Raw genomic sequence first — 26927 nt, 5'->3', positions numbered from 1 at the left:
TATATATATATATAGAGAGAGAGAGAGAGAGAGAGAGAGAGAGAGAGAGAGAGAGAGAGAGTTTCTATAAAAATCATAATCTTTGTAAAATATTTGATTTGAAGATGTATTTATTATTCCTTCTATGTGTGGCATATAGTACAATATTCATCTAAATAAATGTTTTAAGCTGCAAGTCACAAACATTTAAAATAATATTGTTAAATATAACGTGTTTTTATTTTTACATTAATGATAATCATGTAAAAATGTAGAAAAGGTAATTTCTAATATTTTTATATAATTATTAATCACTAACATTAAAGCCAACAATTATAAAACAACTTCTAAAATAGCTTCTAATCACTACATTTGTATTACAATTTATAGAATAACATTATTAGAACAATTATAATATCGCAATTTATCAATAATTATATACAATAATTCTCAGATATTCTTTATCAAACTGACTGCGTTCTTCCGGTCTTATCATGCGACAAAAAGCATACTGGCATTGTCAGGCCGACTATAATACTAATTGGCGCACCAAACCCTGCAGAACTTCACAATCACCGGAATATATTCACCAAACAGTACATGCATGTCAATCTCCATAAAAAAGCGGTACGAAAGAACTGTCTATCTTAATCGCGCACTCGACCGTGGATTCATCTGTCGGCAAAACGACCTCCGAAATAGTCATTGCCTGCTATCGTTACGATACGTTCAACATCGAGGAAGTGGTGTTCGTTGTTCTAGCGAGTTCGTCCTGAAAAGAGGATCCACCGACGGGGAAACGTCGCCGAAGCATATCAGAAATTTGAAATTTAATATCAAAAGTAGCTTGAAAAAAAAATATTGCAAAAGGCACGGATAAAACAGTTTTTAAACACAAAGACGACAATGGAAATCTAGAAAGTTTAGTTTTACCGTACGGAAAATTGTCAAATTCAAAAGTATGGTGAGAGCATTTCTTTTTCATTTTTTGTCCACAATAGATATATAAAAATATGTTATCTTTTATTACTATCAAACTCAATGTACTTATATTATAATAACTTATATTAAAATATAAATTATATAAGTGTACTATATATATATTTTAATATGCTATTTAATTATATCTATTTTTTTCAAAACTCATAGTAAAATTTTATTACTATCTCTAAAAATATATTCTGTTGTAAAAGCTTTTTGCATTAATGTTTGCTTTTTATTAATAAAAAATTCTGTTCTGTGACAGGATAATTTTTTGTTCCTATTTTAGACAATATTTTTTGTTTATATTTGTCACGTTTATTTATATTTGTCACATTTATTACATTTATGAGTGCATTCATATTTAATATTGTGCCCTATAAATATCAGCTACATGATAATTCATAATTCGTCATTTCTCTCTGTACATCGAAAATTACGAGATAACTCATATTCAGCAATCAACATATTAATATATTCGCTTTTAATTTACATGCAAATAATTAATATTTATTTGTAATGCATGTCGTTTAATCAAAAACCATTTATTTTCCATTTTTAAAAGAAAAAGCCCCTTTTAATCATAGAATAATCTGATTGTGTATATACTCTTATTAATCAGAAATGAGACATTTCTCTTTCTAATTTTAGCATGAGTACAATCGACGGTGAGATTTTATGTGCAGATACAACGTGTACGTTGAATATGGGAATGACCCTACTTGCTGTAATATTCATTGTAGTATTGTTCGCAACTGCAAATAATATCAATGAACAATGCCAAGTGCATAATGAAAGGTGGATTACGTGTAATTGCATCGGTAACGAGGTATACTGATTAACATCTCTAACATATCATATCGCCATAATCTCTGCACTTCACTTATTTTGATTTTGTTTCAACAAATGTTTATGTATTGGTCTATCTTGAAATAAATCGCCAATTAGCGTAAATGTATTGAATATCAATTGTTTTTTTTGCAAAAATATATAAGGTAGTTAATAATTAGTTTAGAATTAAAAATATTTTTACGATGATAGAAGATACAAGAAGTTATACTTTCCATTATAGTCCAATTTGAGTACTCTTTTTTAGCATTGTATAATTTTTTAAATTAAGTATAATAAAAAGAGAAGAATTTCAATATACATTGTAAGATTTAAGATAAAAAGATACATCGTATTTGGCGAGAATTTCAATAACTTCAAAACTGATCGAATACTTATAGAACTTCTAAAACTATAAGAAAATATCTGATTTTTACAGTTGACTGTACGTACACTCTTTATATTTAAAATGAAATAAGTACATTTTTTATATTTGGTAACAATAAAAAGTGTTCAATTCATCAATAAATAACGAAGTTACTTCAACTAAATCTCAATTAACTTAATTGTTGTATTTTATTAACACGAATAAAATTAATTTTCTAAAACGATTTTTATTTAAAAGCAATAAAACTATACGGATTTTCGTTTACAGAAATTTTATTTAAGAAACATCATTTTCTTTTACAAAAATTGCCCATTAGAAACATTTTCAATTGATTCTGATATTCAATTGATTAAACATGGATGGATATAACGTTATATATACAAAATGTTATAACTATATAATTATCAACATATCTATCTTTTAATAAGGGTCATAGACAGTCACTTACCAATAATAACAGATTTATTTTATAATTTAAACTGATATTTAGCTTATCGTTCTCACTTATTTTGCGGGACTAAAAATCTCAACACTTCAATATTTTTACGACGACTTTTTTTTTGTTCTACTTTTTTTATTAACTTTGAAATAACATTATCGTTTACAGTGTACGTGGATAATTACCTCTTCGTAAAAATGTTAAAGTAAAATACATAAGAATATAAAATAAATGGACATGAAATAATTGAGGATATAGTGTTCTTAATTAGATTTAATTTTTTAGGATTTTTTTCTACCAGAAGCATATGATTACACGAACACTCTCAGCGTGTCGATCACAGGCTGCGTTTCGGTGAACCTTCATTACTCCAGTTTTCCGGAGGCGAGCAATATTGAGGAAGTAATAGTTCAAAATATCAGTGGTAGTCTGAATTTTGACGTCTTTTTTTCGTCAAGTCATATGAAACTGTTGAAGCTTTCGAACATTGGTCGGATACCGATGATAGCGAGTCATACGTTCATGTTCTTGAAAGCTATTGACACGCTTGCAATCGAGAATACGCTTATCGAGACTCTCGAGGAAGAGTTTGCCTACATCAATATTTCGCACTTCATTATGATGAACGTTACAATCGAGCGAGTGTCCTGTCTAAATGTCTCCGAAAAGGGCACGAAGTTGCGCATAGTGAATAGCAAGCTGTATAATGTCATGGAAACCTTGAATTTTGCCAATTTCTTAAACATCGAGATCATTGGCTCCAAGTTCGAAATGCAGAAACCGGGACTAATGTCTATCCAAGGCGATGTCGCCATTGTAAAAAACAACATTTTCTCGAACGTAAGCATGAACTTGGTCACCACGACTGCCATTGTGATAAACGGCATTTGCGCAGATGGCAAAAGCACTCTGAGGCTTAGTTCAAGGAGCATTGATAGTACAGATAACAGATTACCGAATGAAATAGCTTATCCAGGAAACGATCAGCGTGGAGAACCTCTCACGGAATTTCTCACGATTCGAAACAATACGGTCTGCAAAGCAGGCAACTGCAAATGTTCAATAAGTAGCGGACAGGCTTCGTGTCCTATTCGCGTCAACACAATATACATTTTCTTGTTAACAAAGTTCATATTTATACGCTATCTTTGATGCCTTTACTATGTTAATACTAATACTAATATATGATCTGAGTCTGGCTAGATAAAATCGGTTCGTGAAAAGTCAATCTCGATTCAATATTGTGATCAAAATATAAAATAATTTTAAAAAATGTAAACAGCATATTTTTAGACATTGAATCATGTGATTATACTATAGATACTGGATAACTTAGTGATAAAGTACAGTTACTTGTTAAGCAAGAAACTCGGATTCATTTCTGGATTCTGCGATTCCATATGATAATATAAAGAATTTTGTATAAAGAAGTATAAAGAGAAACAAAAAAAAATCCAATAATAACATTAGATAAATAATGATATTTGTATTTTCTGTGAAGAGCAAAAAATCAAATAAGTATTGCGTTGTGTTGTTACAATCGGTTTTCCTTCATGAACTATAGAGGAAATATGTAATTGCCATATAATATATAATTTGCCAAATTTTTAAGCTATTTTCTTATTACATTTTGATAATATTCTTCTACTTATTCCATTTAATCCTCAATCTATTCTTTGTTTAACATTAGTTATATATGTAAAAGGAACCTACCCTTTAAAAAAGCTAAATTTAATTAAGTAAGTATTCAAATTTTTATTGGCCTAGTCTCGGTTTCTTTTTGATTGACCTGTATATTCTTATTCTTTCAAAAATATAATTATGTACTGTTCATTTAATTACAAGTGTAAGTATAGAAGAAAAAAATAGATAAAGAGAACAGATCTATGTTAAAACAAAATGTATATATGAGTTAGGAAATCACAAAGCATCTTTATTTCATTCAAAAATTTTAAACAAAATCTTTCTATAACATACAAATTAACATATAAATTAACATTAAACTTATTCAAAATATTTAAAGCTCTGTTTACAAAAAGCAATATTATTACAAAAGTCCGTATTGCTGTATTATTAGGAATATACACATTTTTTCATGTATGTCCAAGTTATAAATAAATTATAAATATCAATTATATCTCAAATATCTGCATTAGTCCAAGCTCCAGATGCTTCAATATGTAAAGCAATTCCAGTTTGATGTAATTCCAGTGCTTCTTTCAGATTATTAATTTCTTCCAACATATGCCTATTGTTTTCTTCCAAACGGCAAATAGTTTGTTTGTACGAAATTAGCTCCTTCTCATGAATTTTTTGTAATAATTTATCTTTTGGTGTAAAAGAACCTATAGCAAAAAAATCATTATACATCTCATTATCTCGAATTTTATTACATACGATATAATTATGATCATATTCTCTATTAGCACAATTCAACGACAATATATTCATGTGTATTGAAGATATATTAAATATTAATGTTAAATATTAATGTGTATTGAAGATATATTAAACCAATATTGTTAATAAATTGTACTATTAGAGATGATATGCATTAAGTATCAAGCATGTTCTGTATATAAAGTATTTTCTATAATTATGTAACAAGTTGAATGCTAACCCCTGACAACTAAGCAATTCGCAACAAAGTTGAACTGGTTGCATTTATCGTTGTGCAAAGACAATTTTATTTGAGAATAGAAGAAGCTATTCATTAACTAATTAAAATTCAGATAGATTCCATATATTATAATATTGTATATTATTGTAAATATAGAACAAAACCACATTTAAAAAAAATTAATAACTGAAACAACGTGATATCAACTAACCAGCAGACTTTTGTAACTGCTCTTGGAGCTTCTGACTACTCTGCGTGATTCTTCTTATTTCATGCTCATGTTGAGTTTCTTTAAACTGAATTTGTTTCTTTAGTTTTCGTATCTGTAAATCAGATATTACATTTTAATTTTTGTAAATTATTCAAATCAATCAATATCAGTTTTATTTTAAACAAATCATACCTCGTCTCTTTCCTGCTTCAGATTACGTGATGCATCCTCACATTTAACATTTAGTCTTCTTTCTCTTTCCTCTGCTTTGCATATCATATGTTCTTTCTTTTGTATATCTTCCTTCAGACGCTTTACATGATTCTATCAATAAATTTATAATTACACATTACAATTTAAAAATATATCTTAAGTACTATTTAATTTCCACATACTTACCAATCATTTTACTGTGCTGCGTGGAATAATATAAAATGTCTCAGTACTTATTCATGTTTTAAGTAAAAGCAAACTCACCTTAAGATTAACATTATCATTAACAGTTTTATGATTTAAATCAATCAATTGATCATGCAATCGCATTAAGTATCTATGTTTATGTATCATTTTCCATGCAGCATTTATTACTTGTACAGATAAATCTTTTAATGATTCTGAGGTTTGCAAATCATTATTTATGGTTACCGATGAGATACCAAATGATTCAAATTCCTATAAATTTAGACATCAATCAATATCAAGTATAAGCATATTCTAATAAGATTATTGGCTATGTCATCTATCTCATTACTTCATTCAGTGTATTCAAAGACTGCTGTAAATTATCTTGTTTACAGAATGCAGTTTCTTCACTAATACAGTTGTTTCGTACAGCAAACATACTTCTCAGATCTCTCTTTAGGTAATTACCAGTGGAAATTGCATTCATATTTATCTGCACATATATTTTTGAATCATTTATGTTGTAAATAAAAATAAAATTTAACATTTTTTGTATAAAAATTGTATATCTCTTACAAAGTATATATAAAACTAAGCATATTCAAACCTATATATTAAAAAATATGGCCATTTTGTAGAAGACAGTATATTTTTCACTAAAATGATGAACTTTTTCAAATAAAATTTAGAATATAATTACTTATATTTTCTTAATTATTAAAATTTTTATAAAAAGAAGAATACACGAAAAAATTAATTGTTGAATTTCTCTAAATAATATTTTACAATGATGATAAATGATATGTATTTGTTAAAAGATTAATATTTGCATTTATTTTTGCGCTTAATTTATGTCAATCAAATAAGATGTTTCATAATTATATACATACATACAATAATTATTTTAATTAAGAAGATTGATCTCTTCTATTCCTAACCTCAATCATTTCTTTTTAAATGTATATATATATATATATATATCTCTTTCTCAGATATTTCATCTTAGATTAATTTCCTAATCAATCCTTTTTAAACATATTATTACTTACTATAATGTTCTTATATATTATAACGTCCTTTTTGTTTCATTACACGGATATAACTTTGTTACTCTCCCCGATCTTCCTACACCTATACAACAATCCCCTACGATGGCTAACCGAAATGTCTGAAACCTAAACTTTATACTTTACCCTCTTCGATGACTTCCGCGCATGTCCACATTTTAGATTTCCCTCTCTCTTTTACTCATTCTTATTTCCAAACAGATATATCGAATATGTATTCTCATAATTTTATGATCAAAGAAGACACATAAATGATGATAATTTTTGAGAAAGGATGTGTAAGATTTTTAATTAAAGCTAAATTTTTTAACAAATTATTAATTATTTAATAGTTACTGAAAATTAAAAAAAATTTTATTAATTTATTACACTTATAAAAATTTAATTAACACTAATACTGATTAGTTAGTCACTTATTTGCAATATTAAAAATACTATTAATAATATTTTTAATACCCAAAATGTCTATAAAGGTTCAAATCAGAGATAAAGATTATCTCTGATTTTTAATTAGGTTTAGCTTTCTGCTTAAATTAATTATTTTCTAGAATAATTTATATTATAATTCTATTCTGTAAAATCTCTAACGCAAATTATATAATGATCGTTTAAAGAGGGAGTTACAGAAGAAAGATAAATGAATTATATGTATTCGTGATTTATTGATCACAATACGTGCACCCCATTACAATTGACGCGCGCGTCTATTTATCATATACATTTTTACCAAAATTACAAATAGAATTTACAGATATAGCTATAGCGTGTTATTCATATCATTTACATTCTCTAACAATTACTATCACAATGTTTTTATTGCACGTCTTATTTTATTAATAAACATATTTTTCTTTCCGCTAAAAGACCTCTCGCATTCATTCCTAAAGATAATTTTGACGCTACATTTTTAATTTATAAATTTTGAATTAAAAATTCTCCGTTCTTTGAATCATGAAGGCTATTCTTTCTCTCTCAGCCTTAATCAAAGAAACGATTTTTAAAATCAATTATTTTGCTCATTCCATAAATTTTCTTCGCAATTGAAATTTGGCATTATGATAATAATCACTTTTAAATAATTTCATTTGAACTATGAAATTAATTTACTATTCAATTCCTTTTTAATGTAATATTATATTTTTTAAACTTGCTTGCACATATTAAACACATGTAAAACACTTATTAAAATACATTATAAAAGATAATATTTCAAACAATTAAATAATTATACACATACAAAGAAACACGTGATCTGCACCTCTATAAATATTCCTTCTCATAATTACATTTCTTTTGTAAGAGTTTATATATCACATAATTGTAATTTATTAAATTTCGTTTGATCATGTTTCATGAAAATACGATTGTTAATTTATTAACAATGAAAATAATTGACTTTTATTAAATCTATAATAATTGTAATATTTAGAAATTGATAAAGAAATTTATGAACCTTTTACATCAATTAATTGCTATTTAAATTTGAATTTATAACAGTTTTAAAATTAAAATTGAACATATAAATAATTAATCAAATTGAATATAAGAATATTAATAATTAATGAAATCTATATATAGGAAATATGTAATCACAAAAAAATGAATCTTAAATATAGGCAAGGAATGCGATTAAAATTTGCTCGTACACTCCATTTATTAGGAAAAGTTAAGATTTTTTAAAAAAAAGTATGCGTGTCATTTTTAAATTACCCGCATTTAATTATAAAAATACACTATACTTTTTCAATACTTAAACACGAGCTTGTTATCGAACTGTTGTTTAATCATTTCCGTTGCCGTGAATTGAGTAAATTCTAAATCGCAAATAGGAGATATCATACTTATGTAAATTGAAAACAGACTAAATATAAGTCAATAATCATTTCTTTGACACGTGAACAAACGAAATTAAATCTGACGATTAGCTTGTCGTCTATTTGAAAATACAGATATTTAAACTATATACTTGTACACATGTGTGTACAAAACATATGTATTACTTCTCTCTGCTTAGTTATTTTGCAGTAAAGCAGGGACCATATATCCGGCCATTGTTCGTTGAACTAATTTCTCATGCGAAATGGCTGCTCGATTAGATATTAGACAATGAAACGATTGATCCGGATGGTGTTATACAATTTTTTTTCTTCATAGACAGAATGGTCTCAAATATAAATCAGGACTTGTTTGCGATATTTAGGCACACATCTACGAAGAAAGCAGGAGAGTACACCTAGATGTTCCTCAATAAAGCGTTCTTCGCCGAATGACGAATAAGGCCTCTAGGATGTACCGTTCTGCTTCTTTTTTTGTATGGTGTTTATATACGAAAGATCTCAGATAACTCATTGCATTGACAACGAGCTGAGACTTCTGGATTGATCTGTGTCTTCCTCTTCGCAGATGAAGCTCATAGTTCGCTTCCGTCCCTTCATGTTCCACAGTACATAGGAATGTTTGGTGCCGGACACTCTACGCGCTTGACTAAAAATCACCAATAAACGTATTGTATGAGATATAAGATTATTTACTATACATAAAAGACGAACATTTACAAAATCATATGTATATTCATCATATTTAAAAATTATTTTTCAATAAAATTTCTTTTAATATCATACTTTTCCTTAATCAAGCTTTAAATTAAAATTCTATGAACATGATGTTATTTAAATTTAAGTAAGATTAAAAATTTGTTTTTTATTTTTTCGTTCATAAAAAATTTACATTGCAAGAAATTAATTTATTTTTGAACGATTATAATTTAAGAACTTTTAAAACATTTTGATAATTAAAGCAATAATTAATTTTAACAAGTAAAAGGATTAAACAGTATATAAATGATAAACAGTATATAATGATAAAAGTATTAAACAGATGAAAAAAATATAAAAGATTGTAAATCTAGAAGAAACTAGATTACTGATGTACTTACGTTTGATACCAATCGTAGTTTGTGACATACGTTTCGTCAAAGCAGAACTTTTCGTATAAATCTATTACAGAATAGTTGATAAAAGATGGATCTCTTTTAGACGGATCATCCGTCAGAGATCTTATCCAATTGTTGAAGGAAAGCAACGCCATACTTTGTTTCTTATGAGCGTAAATGCTGAGGTTAGCCAAAGGTGGAAGAGTACAGATAGTGATGGCTGTATTTGAAAGATGAAACTTAGACCGGAGAACTTGCAAGAGTTCCGTCATATCGTATACCATTTCCTCGCAAGTGGCGTTCTGAAGAAGATCGAATATTTAATGAAAATCTAATTGTATTGTATTTTACAGATACAAACAAATAATAAATTTAAATTTATTCAAAGGCTTTCTATATCTATATTGCAATTTTTTTCTGAAATTTAAGTAAGCCTCACACATTGGATAATATTTATATTCAATTTATTCTTGGTATACGTTTGCTTGGTATGCGTCATCAATCTGTATACAAAGATAGAGCAAAGTCAAATTAACTTACATTATAAACATCAACCGAGCCAAGCAAAATCATAACACGATTAGAAATAGTATTAATATTCCTCAAAGCCCGAGTACAGTCGCTAATGGTCTGTCCGGAGATACACAATCCACAATGTAACGCTAAGCTATCTGCAAAATAATAATGAAATACAAAATTTACAGCTTTTATCGTAATTTTTATTGTAACATTTATTTTCTCTGTGCGTGTGCGTGTGCGTGTGCGCGCGCGCGCGCGCATGTGTGTGTGTGTGTGTGTGTGTGTGTATGTGTGTGTGTGCCTTAAAAGTTATTTTAATATATTTATTTTATATTTTTTTAATTTTTTGATAACAATTTTTTAAAATGATGCAATTTTAAATAATTTAAGGAATGATGTAATTTTCTTCTAATAATAAGTAAAAAAAGAATTATAACAAAATCAACGCTAAGATTTTAATACAAACAGGACTCGCAGGAAACTTTGGGTGCTTTCCATTTGATGATACAAATCGACACAAGTTAACACAAGTGTCGTTCTATTTTTGTCACTCTCCGAATGTCAACAAGGATAGAATAACGCTTGTGTCGACTTGTGTCATCAAATGGAAAACATCCTTTGTAAATAAAATATTGTTATACCCTTGTATCTCCAAATAGGAAGATGTAAATTTCGTATTGCAAGCTGTAGAAAGAAATCATCGCCAAGTAATTGTTGCCCGTTTGCAACGGGTTCATATACGCTGTCCTATTATAATTAGCATAAAAAAACATTAAATATCTTGCAATACTTTTCAGAAAATTTTACTTGATGCACAATAAGTTCAACTGTACACTCACATATTTTTTTACTTGATTTGTTTCTATTACTATTGGATGATGATTTTCTTCTTCCAAATATAAAAAATTTTTATTTTTATAAACACCATCTAAAGTAAATCAAACTTATTTATTAAAAAAAATATCTTTTTAAAATATTCTATTATTCCAAATGATTTTATTTACAATGAAATTAAAATCTAAAATTTAAATTATAAAATATAGAATAAAATAAAATTATAAAATAAAAGTGTTATAATAAGAAATAACAATAAATCAGATAAGATCTTAAAATTAATAATCTATAGAAGTATAATCTATAGAAAAGTTCCTGAAGGTACAAATAAAAACTACATTGAAGAAAATTTTGTAAATTGTAGAATATTATTTCTACAAATTTAAGACTGAATATCTTACTGGTTCCAAATAAATTTAGATCACGACGTTGAGTAAAATCCTGATTCCGTTTTTTGATTCGATCAGCATTATAAATTAATCTATTCCGTTGTCTACGGTCATCGTGATCGTGTCTAAAATTGCCATTTCGCATAAACTGTTTATAATATTTGTTCTAAAAATAAAATGTTATATTTCTTTTTAATCTATGTATTATATATAATTATTATTGCGTATTTATGTAAAATATAAATTGCCATGTAAACATACTCTAGTCTTTGAATAATCCATTTTTTGTTTGCATATAAGTCTATCGATATGAGATATTTTAGAATCATTTATTCTTAATGTTTGTTCACCAAAATTATTCCAATTTGTCTCCAAACCATCTATAGTTTGTAAAAATGCACGGAGACTCGCAAATCCTAATCTGCGATACGGAATAGATTCTCCAACGAGAATTTGAAACTCATCTGTAAAAGCAGTCTTTTTTAATTTTTAAATCTATAATCTATAATCTTGGATATAAAATTCTAAATTCTGAATCTTATCATGAATTAATATTTTATTAGATTTAAATAATAAAATCATTTTATTATTTAAATTTGAATTTTATTTACAGTAATTTTATAACATTTTATTTTAATTTTCATTTTAATTTCTTAAATTAATCTTAAAGAAATTAGCTTGTGAACTAATTTATTTGAGAAGAGATTCTGCAAATTTTATTTGAACAAATAGAAGTAAGTCATATATTAGTACGAGGCTTATTGATAAATCTAGGATGTAATTGTAGAATCTTAATTATTCATATGTGTATAAAGAAAATAATATTATATATTTAATAGAAAGAAAATAATAAAATATGTTTAATACTTTTTTATTTATATGCCAATATCTCTTAACAATAAATATTCTTTCTCTGACTCTCTTTCTCTTGTGTATCATTGTATATATGTAAAATATTACATAATATGTAATATTTTATAAATAAAAATATTAGTTAAATAAAAAGAATAATATAAAAAACTCTTACCATTTAGATCTGTAATTGGTATACCGCCTTTCTTTGAAATTATGCATGATTTAATCAATGCCACCGTTTCTTCCATTTTTATGTCTGACTATGAACTTTCATATCTAATCTTATTAAAGAGATAATTTTTTAGTATAAACTCTTGCTTTTCAAAAAAACGTGTAGATTTTATATATACGCGAGTGAGTAATTTAATCACAATTTTTTCACTTGTATACTTTATATCTTATAAAAAAAATCTAACTCTTGTAAAAGTTCTGCAGACCTGCTGCTGTGAATATTAATTCAGACATTACGGCGATGTTCGCACTCACGAACGGTGACTGAAGAATGAGTGTCGATTCATCATACGACAGTACGACCTACCCCCAATACCCCCATTTCGTATACCCTACCAATGTTCTGGAAAATTCCGTCAATTCGTAAGCTTGGCTCACAACGCGTGATCTATATAGAATAAATACCAATACAAGAAGAATGTGTACACACAATGTTTGAATGAAAGTAACGTGGAATTTTCCGCTGATACTGTTCATTACGACAACGGTTATAACGATGTCTTAAGAAAAGACCTCGTCCTAAGAAAATATTTATGTAATTGTCTAAACATTTATGTAATTTCAGGCACTTTTGAAAATAGTTTTCATATAATTAAATTTACATAATTTTATTTTCTATATACGAAAATATTAATTGCATTATAAATTTTGTTGTGAACAGATGATCGATATATTGATTTATAGATATTTATATATCTACATATATTATGTGTACGGAAATGATTTAAATCGTAAATATTCTGCAATGGAATTATCGTATACATATTTTCATTCATAAAAGCATAATCATTAATTACAGATTCGATCATTTGGATTCAAAGCAAAAATTTTTGGATAATTGTATAATTTGTACGATTAATATTATGAAGTGCTAAATTATAAGTAAAAAAGCTATGAATTTTCCTTTCTTTTTAATTACCGGAAAAAAGAGGTTTGCTTTTATTCTGTACTTCAAACAGAATGCTTTAGATTTTAAGTATAGTTTTCATAACTGTAATTGAGGATTAAATATGATTTATATAAGAATAAAATTTATTATTGATTTATATGCATATTTTAAAAGAATTATTAGTATCGGCAATTATTCTTGTCATATATACAGGATTGGGTAAGTAAAGTGTTTTTTTTTAACTGAATAAAGTTAAAGTTAATGGCTTTACAAAATTAATAAAGTTAAGTTAAAAGTTAAAGAAATAAAAAATTAACTTAATGTTAAGTCAATATTGAATTAACTTAAGTTAAAAAAAAATTAATTTTGAAAAAATTATTTTTTAAATCATAATGTCCTAATTTTTCTTAAAATGAGATTAAATAACTACAACATAGATTATTAAGTAAATTAAATTTTTAATTTTTTTATTCATATGCGATATAAATATATAACATATAACGATACAACTATATAATTTATATAACTTTAAAAAAACAGCCAGCACATAGAGAAGTTACAAGATCAGTAATTACTTTTTAATAAGTCTTAAGCCATAAGAAATTGATCAATTACAATCGAATGCGAGAATATTTGACTGAAATTGATCAATTTCTTATGACTTAAAGCTTAAAACATCTATTGTAGATCCGGACTAAAGTTTATGGCATAAGGCATAACTGCATAAATCAATCAGAGAGCTGTATTAGCATCTTAAGAAATTACTTAAGATGGTTTTAAAATATGAACGGATTACGAAATATACCTTTTATCTTATTATTTTTCTAAGATATTTAAAAGAGATAAAAAATTGTTTAACTTAAAAAAAAGTTTAACGTTTAAAAATAACTTAGTTAAGTTAAAATTTAATACATTTAAAATTAATTAAGTTAAGTTAAAAGTTATTAACTTTTTAACTTTTTTTTAACTTTTAACATTTTAATTAGTTACTACTCAACCCTGCATATATAATATTCATAGAATATATTCACAATGCAATAAAGTATATTTATATATATATTAAATTTTTCTTATATAATATAAAAGAAACAGTATTTTTCATTTTTGCATACAAATATAATCACTTAAACAAAGATTAAAAAGATTGTAGATTATCAAATTCACAAGGAGTGCATTTGGAGATATTGAAATATATGTATAATGTTACATTAAAACTAACTGAAGTTTATTTTTCGGCAGATCGCTCGAGATGCCAATACTTACAAGGCCTCTCGACAAAGTTCTGGAGAGTTTTGACGGGTCAGTAACTCCGAAAATATTTATGTCGTCCCAAACTATTCTTACACCCGCGACAAGGATATTTTTGGCTAATGTTGGGTAACTCCCGTATACGTTTTATTGCTTTTCTCTTAATTACGGCTGTTCTCTGGAATCCAAAAATATCCAAAAATATTTTGCAAATTGTAAAAATGTCTTTGTGATTTCTTTTAACGTCATCAACGAAATTTTCGCCAAGTAATCATAAGTAATCCATAAAAACATATAAAAGGAATCCATAAAATTCCAATATAATTTTATATTTTTAATGTTTATTGACTTTTTTTTATTAATTAAATGTTGTATACAAAATATTTTCTTTTTATTGAGAATTATTTGCTGCTTCTGGAAATTATTTATTACTTATTTATATCTAAGAAATATTTGCATCGACATTATTAATTCCCTTATTTAGGAGAAAGTTTATAAAACTATTTCAGCGCAAAATGTGTATATTTCTCAAGAAATGAAAAAGAATTTCGTTTATGTATTTAATCTTAAAATACTACTCATATTTTTCTTATACATTAACTCATTTCTAAGTAAAAATTTATCTGCGAAATTAAATATTTTTTACACTTTTTAATATCTGTTTTATAGATTAAAATGTAATAGAATAATTAAAGTAATATTTTCATATTAAAAAAAACGACTTTAATGTTAACAATCTTATTAAATATCATTAAAAGTTATTAAAATTTTAATAACAATGACTGTACTAAACTTGAATTAGCACTTGAGTGGAAATTCACCTACACTAGAATTCCAGAATTAAATGAACCTGTATAAAAAATTTAATTTTTGTTTTCGCTTTATGCCTTTGATTCTTAAGTTCAATATTAAATTTAATATTAAAAAATATACGAATCTCCAAATTTATATACGTTAAAACAAATAAAAAAATTAAGAGAATACGAAAATATAGAGTTATGTCTTACATTTTTGCTAAGAAAAAAAACGCCTATTAAGCGTTATTTGCATTGTTCGACAATCTTCCGCAAACTAATGCCCCTCTATTTTTCTTGCATCAAGGCTTGCTTCTAATATATCGGTTCATCTTCACGGTGGGTGGTGGTGGAGCACTTGTTACGGAAGGACTCTCGAGATATCGAAGTTCCTGAGGAGTCTAAAGGGTCGCGCACCGCAGGGGGTCAACAGATGTTGCGTCAAAGTTGTGAGAGCTTGACGTGTCATTGTATTGCAATATACGTTATCTCAACTATCTGCATGTTTCGTACAATATTAGAATACTGCAGGCATTATGAGAAACTCGGTTACGGTAAGTCAAATAAACCATGAGAATTATAAAATCAGTGATATTTATGTCTTTGGGCGATGGATCGCAAATTTTGTCTACTATTGCTCTTGATTTATCAAATAATAATCCCGAAAATATCTTTTTACCTTTATATTCTCTGATTTAATAAAATTGCTAAATTTAATTATCTATATTTAATTGATATTAAAACTGCTGTAATTAATTTTAAAGAAAGCAAAAATGAATTTTGAATATCTTTGATGTTCAAATTTTGCTCGTTTCTATTTTCAATCATATTGATAAAAATCGGCAATATAACTAAAAACTAATATACTTTCATTCCACAATTCATAGAGTTTAACGATTCAGTTACAAAAAGTCTTTTAATTCATTTTTAGTTTTGATAAAATTGCTCTGGGAGACTCACGTCTACATAGAAATGTAACAAATATAAAGAATCCAGATTGCACGGCAGAATTCTCTTAAGCGAGATATCCTCTCATTAGTCGTTCCATTCAATGGATTAAATAAGTAATTACAGCGTTTGCTATTGTACTTTACGGAAGCGGACGTATATTGCGGAGACAGGAGACAGTTCGTGTCGTATCTCGATGCATTAAGAGGGAGAGCATCTGGAAAACGCTTTCCGGCGTATTAAACGCACAGTGAAAGCTTCCGCGCGTGATTACTTGGCCAGTGGGGAGACAGGGAGCGAGCGCTTTGAAATTCGACGCGGATCTGTGCTGGGAAATGTATGCGTGTTAAAGAAACAGCCGTGCGAACAAATAGTCCATGAACAACCAACCGATGTCTGGCGATGTCTGGCAATGCTGTGTGACAAACGACCGATCTGAAGGGAGATAATCTCGAATTTACTGAAAATTTAGTTTATACGAGTGACCAAATACCGCAGATGCATGGTCCATAAGTTCTACTAATTTATTTTATACGTAATTGCTTATCTCTGTACCAGTAATGCTTTTATAAGTAATTAATCCATTTTGTTTAAATTCAATTTACTAATTATTTTATTATACTATATTAAATATTATATTAATTATATTAATTTTATTTATTAAGTATTCTATTCTCGTTTTAATTTTGCTTATGCTTATTTTTTCTCCTTTTTTTATATATCTCGTTTTTAGCGCAAAAAAATACAGTCTTCAATATATTGATCGCTATTATACGACAATTGAAACAATGTAATTAATTAGTCTTTTTTATACCGAGAAGACTAATTAATATGTGATCAGCTCGTTGAAAAGCTGTCGCCAGTCTCTGTGAGAAAAAGAACAAAAGCTGTAGCATTAAGAACCCTTTCATCTGCATTGTAATTATCTCTGCACTTCTTTTATATACGTTTCTTCTAGCGAAGCTGCGAAAACTCGAGATAATGAAGTGCGCGGTTTTATGTGAACTACGGGCTGTGCTTTACGACGTGACTTTTAAGGAAGACAAGGTATTGTAGGATCCTTCAGAAGTGTCGAGCGACGTCGGGTGACGATCTAGCGTGGCAAAACATCGACGATATATGAGAGTGCTTTACAGGATATGAGAAAAGCAAAGAAAGATAAAGAGACAGAGAGAGAGAGAGAGAGAGAGAGAGAGAGAGAGAGAAGAATCCCCATAAAAATCTCCAATTCTAAATTTGCCATTAATAGCACGACGTGACGAATGAACGCAGATGCATTCGACGTGCCTCGTGGGACGTGCCTTGTTTTGAAAACGTGCCGATACTCCAGGAAAGCCTCATACTGTAACGGCATCCGATGAACTTTCGGATTTACTGTAGTCGTAGAATATGTCCGGTCTCTCTCTGCGATCCCTCCGCTCCGATTTCCCGGGTCATGGCTAGCGAGCATCCCTCCGTGAACATCTCATAAATCGCCGGCAATTTCAGCTGTCTTCGGTGACACGACAATTCTCGATGACCCAGTCAAAGAACGTATACCTTATGCCGTTTCTACCAATGTATTATAGATTACTTTACTTGGTTTAACTTACTTTTTCTACTTCTAAGAATTAGAAAAAGATAAAAAGTAAATTAAATTGAGATTAAAGTCAATTGGTAGAAATGGATATTAGGATCGTACAAATGAAAGTGACGCAAACGCTTTTAGCATGAGGTAGAAGCATTTGCTTTTCGATGAAATCTAAAAGTCATGTTCATTCATATAATTAATTTCAATGCAATTTTTATTTTATAAATTCTTGACTATCTAAAAGAAAAATAATTTGTGCCCGTTTCTAATGTATTTTTAATTTCAGTTTAACTTAAGCTTCATCTTTTTTTAATTCTTGAAATTAAAGAAAAGATAGGTTGAACCAAGATTAATGCCTACATTCTAGAAAACCTAAATTCTAAATTCTAAACAAAATTATAAAGTTCGTAACATATCCTCGTAAGACTTATAAGAATTTTGAAGTCTTTATACGATTTTTTTGTAGACAGTTTTTTACTAGTCATAAGAACATTACAAGAAATCGTAAATATTTATGAATAATCTTATGATATATACGCATAAAATTAGAAATACTAATTATAAATTCTTACGAGTTTTACGAGAACAAGTTACGAGTTTTACGATTCTGCTTACAATTGACCTATAAGGTTAATCTACATTGATAGAAACGGGCATTAATCATATAAGATAGATGATGAGCTGTTTATTTTTATCATCAAAGACGATACAATAAGAAATTAAAATTGTCGTACAAATAATTTTAATGTAATAATGTCATGTTTATATATCCACAAAATCAGAACTATTGTATTATAATCATTATAACCATTAACAATTTATCATGATTTACAGAATATTGGAAATATGTACACTCATGTTGTCCAGAAATTGTACATACTGAGAGTTTACGGTATTCAATATCTAAATTCAATATCTACGGTGATAAATATCTACCGATGCAGCTTTTCGCGACAAGCTAGAAAGAGAGTTTTTACGACACTCAAGACACTCGAGATTTCCGTTTAGGTAAGAATGCGGAGGAAGTGACACTTGGAGTGGAAACGATGGCGCGACAGCTGACATTTTATTTCGTTTTCCTCGGATGGTGGAGCCCAAAGTGGCATCGTAACGTAAAAATGTAGTTGTAATCATTCCAACAAGTTGTTTAGCGTCTTTCCGATGCATTTTCAATAATTTTAATGATATATTCGTGCGCGTGAAATGAGAGATTTATTATCTTCTTAAAATCAATTATAGAAAATTATTATCAGAATTTGATTTACATGAAAATGATCAAAGTTTAGACTTCATTAACATTCGGGGATGTAGTATATAAAATCAGTTAAACGTTTGCAAACACTGATATCCATCATTAATCACATATGACGGTCATGTAACGATTAAAATGTAACGTTAAAATATGTGATCCTTAATAACGTGATGATGGTTAGCTAGCTGAGTAATTATTCGCACTGTTTGATAAATGACTTTCGGCTGACGAAAGCTCATTAAAGAGAATACGAAGAAGCGCTCTGAAAATCTGGTGCAAGCGCGAAGGCGTAAAAAAATGAGCAAGAAAGAAGTCACGCTTTTCTACTGTTTCTCTTTATTGCTTCATAATTCACATATTTACACCATCACGGTATCGACGAAGCTCTCTTCTCTATACTAGGTGATAAATACGATCGTTTGCAGGCACATGAAAAATTCGGCGATTTGTTCCGAAGAAATTCTTGAGCATATCGAGTGACAAATGTTGCGCATGAAACTTTCATACGGCGGAAGGGTTTTTCGTCACATCAGGAACTGAGCTTATAATTTTAGACTTGAAATGCAAAACGATGCGAAAAAAACAGACAGACAATCTCGTTATTGTAATTAGAAAAAATTTCTATATCAGTAATACAATTCCAAAGAAATAAAAGCGAAAAAAATTAATGTTTGAAGTGTTTGCTATTTCTGGCAAGTACAGGAAATTTTATTTGCTTATCATAGAAAAAGCATAGAAAGTAGAAGACAAAATATGAAAAATACTTTCTACATTCTTGTCGTTTTGCATTTTACATTTGTTAAAATCGTAATACCGCTAAAACTGGAAATTAAAAACAAATTCTTCAGAAAATCTTATTAAAAGCATTAATATTCACTTCATAAATATTTAAAATTAAAATAATCGTAAAAAAGTTGCAACAAATAATTGCCGCGTAATAAATTTTTACTCTGCTACGAAAATGTTTGCCTCACTGTGCTACAATATTTCAAGTTACGTTCGCGTACAGAGAGGCTAAGATTATTCTTTTAAAATATTTTCTTCTAGTATAGATAAAATATTTGACTACTTCCGATATTTTGCATAGATTTATCGGAACAATTTATCCTATACTATGTTTGTATGCTTTCTTGGATTGAATTTCTTGGACTCATTATATCGCAATGCATAATTCTCGTTTTGATAAAAAAAGAAATGAGTCCGTTCGGCCATTAGAATTTATTTGTTGTTTCAAAAATTACACATTTCTGCTCTGGAAATTCTTTAAGTTTAAAAACACACAAAAAACACAAGAGTGTTTTTAAATTTTCTTTTCTTCCTTTTAATTTTATGATTATTAGCTTATTGACCAATCCATGACAATATAGTTATCATTCGTCTTCATTCATTTATCCATGAGTCACGAAAATTATACTATCAACGATTTTTTAAGTACTTTGCGCAATACGATATGATTATTCTAAGAGGCATTCAGAACTTTGGTTGTCTGCGTGCATTCATTTGAACTATGACATGAATGACACACATCACTGCTATAAGAGCCAAGGAAGGAGACTGAATCGAAAGGATCAAGTCTCAGGATCATACAACTTCAGTGATGCGATGAAAAATGACTTTCTGACGACGGTTGCAATGGCCCATTAATGCTTTGCACGATCATACTGAGGCAATCCAAACTGCTTCCGTTGTTTTGTGAGGACAAGACCTCGGCTTGCTCAAAACCTGAAACACAAAAATACAAATAATAGAGTAACGCCTCCTCTAAAAAAGTCATTCACTTTGCGTCTATTATTTGTACAACGTCGCCTTCATTTAATTCCGTTTTACTTAATCTTGTATGCAGAACATCAGAATATTCCTTTTCTAATAAGTCGAAATTCTCAGTGTAAGATTCAGATTTCATTTTCACGCCGCGTTTAGCACAAAAAGATCATTGCAATTCCAAGACGACGAACAGAGTCTTGGAAACACGAAGGCAACGTGCATACTGTGTGCGAAGTACAAACTACGTTTAAGCGAACTTTAGGTGTTCTTTGACTGTCCTTCGTTTCCAGTGCAGTGTATATCTAGATACGGATGAATTGCGAGCGCTTCCCAAACGGGAGGCCGGCTTCTTCTTTCCACTTTTCGTTATTCTTCGCCGCGGCGAAAGCATTTGCATAAGTTATATACTGCAACGTTAAGGGCTTTGAAGCCGTTATTCTTGGCACCGGCGCGCACTTCCGTCTTTCTGTTTTAAATTCGACTAGGTTTTTTTCTCCTTCAGAAAATATACACATTTACACTAATAATAATATAATTTAATTGTATAATTTAAGCAATACTAAAAATAAATGTCATATAAAAAGTAATCGTCTTTATAGAGTAAATATATTTACTTAACTAAACTTCAATTAAATATATTTACTTAACTAAAATATATATTCTTGCAAGACACTAAGTTCCTTTCTTTTGATTATACAAAAGATTGATTATACATAAGATATTAGATAAATAGAAAAGAAGTTTAATGTATATCTATTTTTATATCATTTTTTTGCATTGACATTTATTAATTAACTTATTATAAATAAAAAATTAAAATTACTTAAAATTTAAATTTAATGCATACACATAAAAACTAAAGAAGATTAATTATTTACAGAAAAAAAAATTATTTTAAATACAATAATTAGATATTTAGGTACGTGAATATTTAACAACTATTATGATTGTAGTGTAAATGAGTTGCCGCGACGGATTATTGAATATGTTGATGACTAATTAGCTACCCACACTCATCTGCAGTATTTCGGACGTATCGTTGGCACGAAAGTGTGGATAAAGATATATCTGCTAAAAGCATAATCAAGAAAACAGGTTGCAAGAAACTAATAATATTAATTGGAACAACGAATGTGCTGACATATATCGAAATACGAAAAAAAGATATTTTCATTCATTTTTTAAAAAAAACGTGATAGTAATTTTAAAAAGACGTGATTTTACAAATTGCTAGATTATTCAAACAATATTTCCTTAATGAAACATCGAAAAAATAATGACTTTGAATAAGTAATTGAGAATAAGCAATTTTTCACGAAGCAATCTTCGCCAAAATCAATGAATAGATTTTTATTTAATTTCAAGTAAACGTCATTATGATGAAATTTTAAACTTATTTGCTAACACATTTAACTCCAGATATAAAAGAGTTGTGAAAAAAATGAGATCTAAAGAAAAATCTTTTACTAAAGAAAAATCGATTCCGCATTAAAAAATGATCGCACAAAATTTAAAGTTTGTGAAAGTACTTACTTAAACTTTATATATATATATATATATATATATGATTACATAAAGATAATGTGTATGTATATATGCTGTCATCAATGCTTAATTTCTCATAAATATTGCGAAAACTTTGACTATCGGTGCTTCTAATTTCCATAAAATTAAAAACAACAATTAAATTCAAAGAGGCCATAAATATTCATGACTCTTAGGTACTAGTACAATGAGAAAATGCAAAGAAGTTTACTTAATATCAAATGATATGGAAATATTGCATATCATGTAAGAATAATAACAGTGATAATTATGGAAAATTAATAATTTAAATAGAATTGCATTAGTAATTTAATAAAGCAGAATTGAAATCTGAACTTTGTATACGTTAACTGTATTTAATTTGGACAAACAAGTATGTTTTTTTTTACAAAGCAAAACAAGATACCGAGAACGAACATAAAGGTTATTAGATTACAGTAAAATAATATATATTTGAGATACAATATCAATCAATTCTTATACATTAAAACGATTCGACTTAGAATCTTCTTCAGTTAACAATACAATAACCTAATAATTTAACCGCAATTAAAAAACGGAATTAATTCGGTATCGTAATTGTTTTTTTTTCTAAGTAAGCGTTTTGATTTGTTACATGATTTAAATATTCCAAGAAAACTCTTTTATTTTTCTCATTAGATACTTTTAAATTGTCCTATAACAAAAAATTTTCCGAAAATCAGCGCAGAAATATTCCGTTACAAAATTACGTTATTCCTGATTGTCTGGCAAAGCACAAACATTAAGATGCGCCGAATATTTATTTATAAATCACGCGGGACGTGTGATACACGCTGTCATACTTCTGCGGATGATATACCGCTTAGATTGCTTGCCAGATTCGTTTGGTACACCGCGCAATCACGACACCGAATAGATCTCGATGATGACGTAAATTATTTACAGGACTGACAACTCTGTCAACCGCAATGTAATTCTCGACGCGTATATAAACAGACAGATATCTCTGACGTACGATTCTTCCATTTACAATTATTGGAAATTGTTGAATGATAAAGAACGAAATGTGTCATAATTAAAGTTATGACTCTAAATATATTTAGAAAACTTAATTTTAGAAATATTTTATATTTAGATAAATAAATTAATTACTTCTTGTATATTCCAATAACTATATCCTTTAACTATAATATAATTTTTAGCCTAAGTGATAAAGACTTTTTAGAGACCCAAAGAAATATTTAATTCTATTTATATAGAAATTGTCTCAATTATACTATTGTGTAATATTTAATATTTAAATATTTATTAATAATATCTAATATTATTATTGAATCAGTAAGTGCCAAAAAAATACAAACATATATTCCTATTAATTATTAAAAAAAACTTTGAATAAAATAACAAAATGCAACAATCGAATTAATCTTCCTATAATATTAAGCGAAATTAAATGAAGAGATAGTAAGTACCTCCTTATTTCTAAATTATTTTTTATGTTGTATCTCGCGCTCGTTCTATATCGTGTCAGGATGTTTTAATCGGCAAATAGATAGATTAAATAACACCTCGTAACATTCGGTAAGAACGAACAGAAATAACTAGTCAACGAAGAAACATGTGCAAGAGATAGATTAGAGAACGGAAGCGTATCTATAAATATATATAGATGACCGTAGAAAACAATACCTATCAAATCGGAAGAACTTGTCAAAATGACATTCTGCGCCATGCACACGGTATATAAATACATGTTGAGCACCGCACAAGAGCGTGATTTATCACATATATATCATTGCTGTATCTATATGACAATTAGGAGACTTGCAACACTGTGTAAAACGTTTCAATAATAAAGGGCTTTTCATCAAAGATTAGGAAAAAAAATTTGAGCTTTGCTGCATTTCTCGCAAGTCTTATTTCATAGCGAGAATCACACGAATTCGCGTTAAATGGTACTTTTCTTGAAACCGAGCACGAAGCTGTGAATCTATACTAATTAGTTCACCAGTTCGACCAACTCGTCTCTGTACGTCATTAAAATAGGTTACACTTCGCCTACGTAGAATAATTTTGGGTGCGAAGGCTTAATGTTCTCAGGGGACTTTCTTTTAGTGGAAAAAAAGGAAAGAAAATTCCGGCGGAGTAATGTTGCGACGGGCGCACTTAGAGCCTCTTGTCCTCGGGAAGTTCGGAGTCACCAATGCGTTTCTCACTAATGAGAAGGAATCAAAGCTACGTTGTGCCATTGGAGAAGGTCCGCGCGCATTCAGCAAATCGTCTAGGACACATCTTTGAAGATGAAGATGCAATTAAGTCGTCTCAATTTACTCGCTGTCTTAAGCATCCGGTGTCCTAAACGGATAACGACTTCTTCAGAAATATTTTCTTCGAACACAGAATGGGTTTCGCTTGTCAATCATACGACTGTCGAAGATATTAATATTCAAAGTTTTCACAATAAGTTTTCACAATTGCGTCGAGAGACATCCATACTTCTCACATTACGCTGATTTTTACATATCTCTACATTACGCTGATTTTTACATATCACATTGTAATGGTGTTATTCAATGATCATTTAATTGGAAGTTTTGAGATATGAGAATACGATGATCTTAAATATGCCATTGATTTGTGAGAATTGTGACCATTTCTTATATTAATTCAAAATATTGCATAAGATCGTTACGCTTGTAATGTTATAATTTTAAACATATTTGCGAAAGCAGTATAGAGTTTTGTGAATTTCATTGTCACGAGTCTCTCGTATAAATCAAAATAATATTCACAAAATTATGCATGTATTATGAAACGGCGTCTATCTTGCTTATTCATGAACCAAAATAGAGATGATAATAGATTCCTGACGCGCGAAATTGAATGCAATATTAAACGTGATGTATAATTTAGAAGTCGAATTATTCGCATTGCAAAATTCACTTGCGAAAATAAATAGTTCGTCAATTTTTTAAATCGATGAACTCTAGAAAATTCTAACGGTCTCGCTTGATTTCAAGCAATTTATTATATTCGAAATCTGGTTTACATATTTCCGTCTAATGCTCATTTTCACCAATATACATAGATTAATTTTAATTTCGGTACAATTTATTCTTCATTTATTACTAATTCTTAGGATTAGAAAAAGATGAAAAGAAAGTTGAACCGAGATTAAAGTTAATCCATATTGATAGAAACAAGTTAATCAAATAAAAATGATGAGCAACATTTTAATTTAATGAGAATTTTAAGGAGCCATTTAAATAACTTAAAAATTTTTAAATTAAATCAAAAATTTTAACAAACATTTGTGAAATACGCGCTTTAAATGTCAGAATCTGCAGGTGCATAAGTGATGTCATACTTTCGATTCTCTATCGACGAGTAGGAAAATTAACAGAGTTTCCGGATACATTAGCAAATTCTTGGTGCAGCGGAGTATGTACCTTGGCTGCAGTTTCGTCCGCGCTTAAATTCGCGTTTCGTCGGACTGAGGACTCCGGCGACGATGCGTCATACTAATGTACCGTGGCAATATATGGCACTCTGGTCCCGGTGACTTGAATTTTCTTATCCTCCTGACGAAGGTCCGGATATTTTTCGAGATAACTTCTCGCACATGCATATGCACTGCTGAAGATGTCGCGCCGAACTTCGGAGAAGAATGTTAGATAAATTAAACATGTTATTAAGGATGTATGCGTCACAAATCAAAATATTATCAAAAATATAAAATTTTAATAGAAATGTAAAAACTTCATTGTTTCACTATTACGTCTAAATATCTGTACAAAATTTGAACATAATTTTCTTATTAGTTTAAAAGTTGTTTAATTTTTGTTAACTTTGATTCTTAAGTAAAATCGTGTTTTGTAATTAAACTTATTTATAAATTTGAAAAAGTAACATTAAGAAGTAAATTTGAAACATATATTGATCAAACAATAATAAATATATATTTGCAAAAGTTTATTTGGTTTAAAGTTTCCTCTTTACGTTTAAAAATTATTGATTTAAAATTGCAGAGAGAAAAAGGCCACCATTTTTCATTTGTGCATTTTTCGTCGTACGATAAATTTTTCATGTCTGTTGCTGTAGGATAGAAAGATCTGTATGTAGAAAGATCTCTCTATTCTACATACATTTGTCGTATGACAAAAACGCACACAAATGAAATAGAATCTAAATATGTTTATTTTGTCACAAAATCATCAAGCTAAATTTTTTGTTTTTCGTAGTTGATTTCAAGGCACATTT

General features: G+C 28.6%; 3 protein-coding genes across 5 annotated transcripts in view; 1 reads left to right on the top strand and 2 right to left on the bottom strand.

Moving 5' to 3' along the window:
* Positions 1-1672: 1672 nt before the first annotated feature.
* Positions 1673-3767, top strand: LOC108694958. The gene is made up of 2 exons (XM_018204651.1): positions 1673-1789; positions 2901-3767. Exons 1-2 carry the CDS (start codon positions 1673-1675, stop codon positions 3765-3767), a joined length of 984 nt encoding a protein of 327 aa, XP_018060140.1.
* A 759-nt stretch (positions 3768-4526) lies between these two features.
* LOC108695075 (afadin- and alpha-actinin-binding protein-like) lies at positions 4527-6989 on the bottom strand. The gene is made up of 6 exons (XM_018204823.1): positions 6898-6989; positions 6198-6341; positions 5924-6118; positions 5639-5770; positions 5447-5558; positions 4527-4960 (listed from the first exon to the last, which is right to left on the bottom strand). The coding sequence occupies exons 2-6, from the start codon at positions 6333-6335 to the stop codon at positions 4755-4757; spliced, it is 783 nt and encodes a 260-aa protein (XP_018060312.1). The 5' UTR covers positions 6336-6341; positions 6898-6989; the 3' UTR covers positions 4527-4754.
* A 1571-nt stretch (positions 6990-8560) lies between these two features.
* Positions 8561-26927, bottom strand: part of LOC108684124 (transcription factor SUM-1-like) — a 63380-nt gene continuing 45013 nt past the window's right edge. The window contains exons 1-8 of one of the 3 annotated variants that reach the window (XM_018188224.1): positions 12617-12769; positions 11851-12053; positions 11602-11755; positions 11206-11294; positions 11008-11113; positions 10388-10518; positions 9851-10149; positions 8561-9399 (exon numbers count right to left, since the gene is read on the bottom strand). In XM_018188224.1, coding sequence (XP_018043713.1) covers positions 9261-9399; positions 9851-10149; positions 10388-10518; positions 11008-11113; positions 11206-11294; positions 11602-11755; positions 11851-12053; positions 12617-12692 — 1197 coding nt within the window. In that variant the 5' untranslated portion in view covers positions 12693-12769 and the 3' untranslated portion in view covers positions 8561-9260. Of the gene's footprint in view, positions 9400-9850; positions 10150-10387; positions 10519-11007; positions 11114-11205; positions 11295-11601; positions 11756-11850; positions 12054-12616; positions 12770-20296; positions 21099-26927 lie in introns of those variants that run through there. The other 2 variants (XM_018188223.1, XM_018188225.1) reach the window with 2 other exon arrangements.

This window comes from Atta colombica, unplaced genomic scaffold, assembly GCF_001594045.1.
Source record: "Atta colombica isolate Treedump-2 unplaced genomic scaffold, Acol1.0 scaffold126, whole genome shotgun sequence".
Taxonomy (NCBI): domain Eukaryota; kingdom Metazoa; phylum Arthropoda; class Insecta; order Hymenoptera; family Formicidae; genus Atta; species Atta colombica.
This window is presented reverse-complemented; position numbering and strand designations above follow the sequence as displayed.

Excerpts from the sequence above, each read along its gene's own strand:
- LOC108694958 (XM_018204651.1), top strand. The coding sequence starts at position 1,673 with ATGACCCTACTTGCTGTAATATTCATTGTAGTATTGTTCGCAACTGCA. Across the intron at positions 1,790-2,900 it reads GTAATTGCATCGGTAACGAG|GATTTTTTTCTACCAGAAGC; the intron begins GTATACTGATTA and ends TTAATTTTTTAG.
- LOC108695075 (XM_018204823.1), bottom strand. The coding sequence starts at position 6,335 with ATGAATGCAATTTCCACTGGTAATTACCTAAAGAGAGATCTGAGAAGT. Across the intron at positions 5,559-5,638 it reads TGAAGCAGGAAAGAGACGAG|ATACGAAAACTAAAGAAACA; the intron begins GTATGATTTGTT and ends TCTGATTTACAG. Across the intron at positions 4,961-5,446 it reads GCAGTTACAAAAGTCTGCTG|GTTCTTTTACACCAAAAGAT; the intron begins GTTAGTTGATAT and ends TTTTTGCTATAG.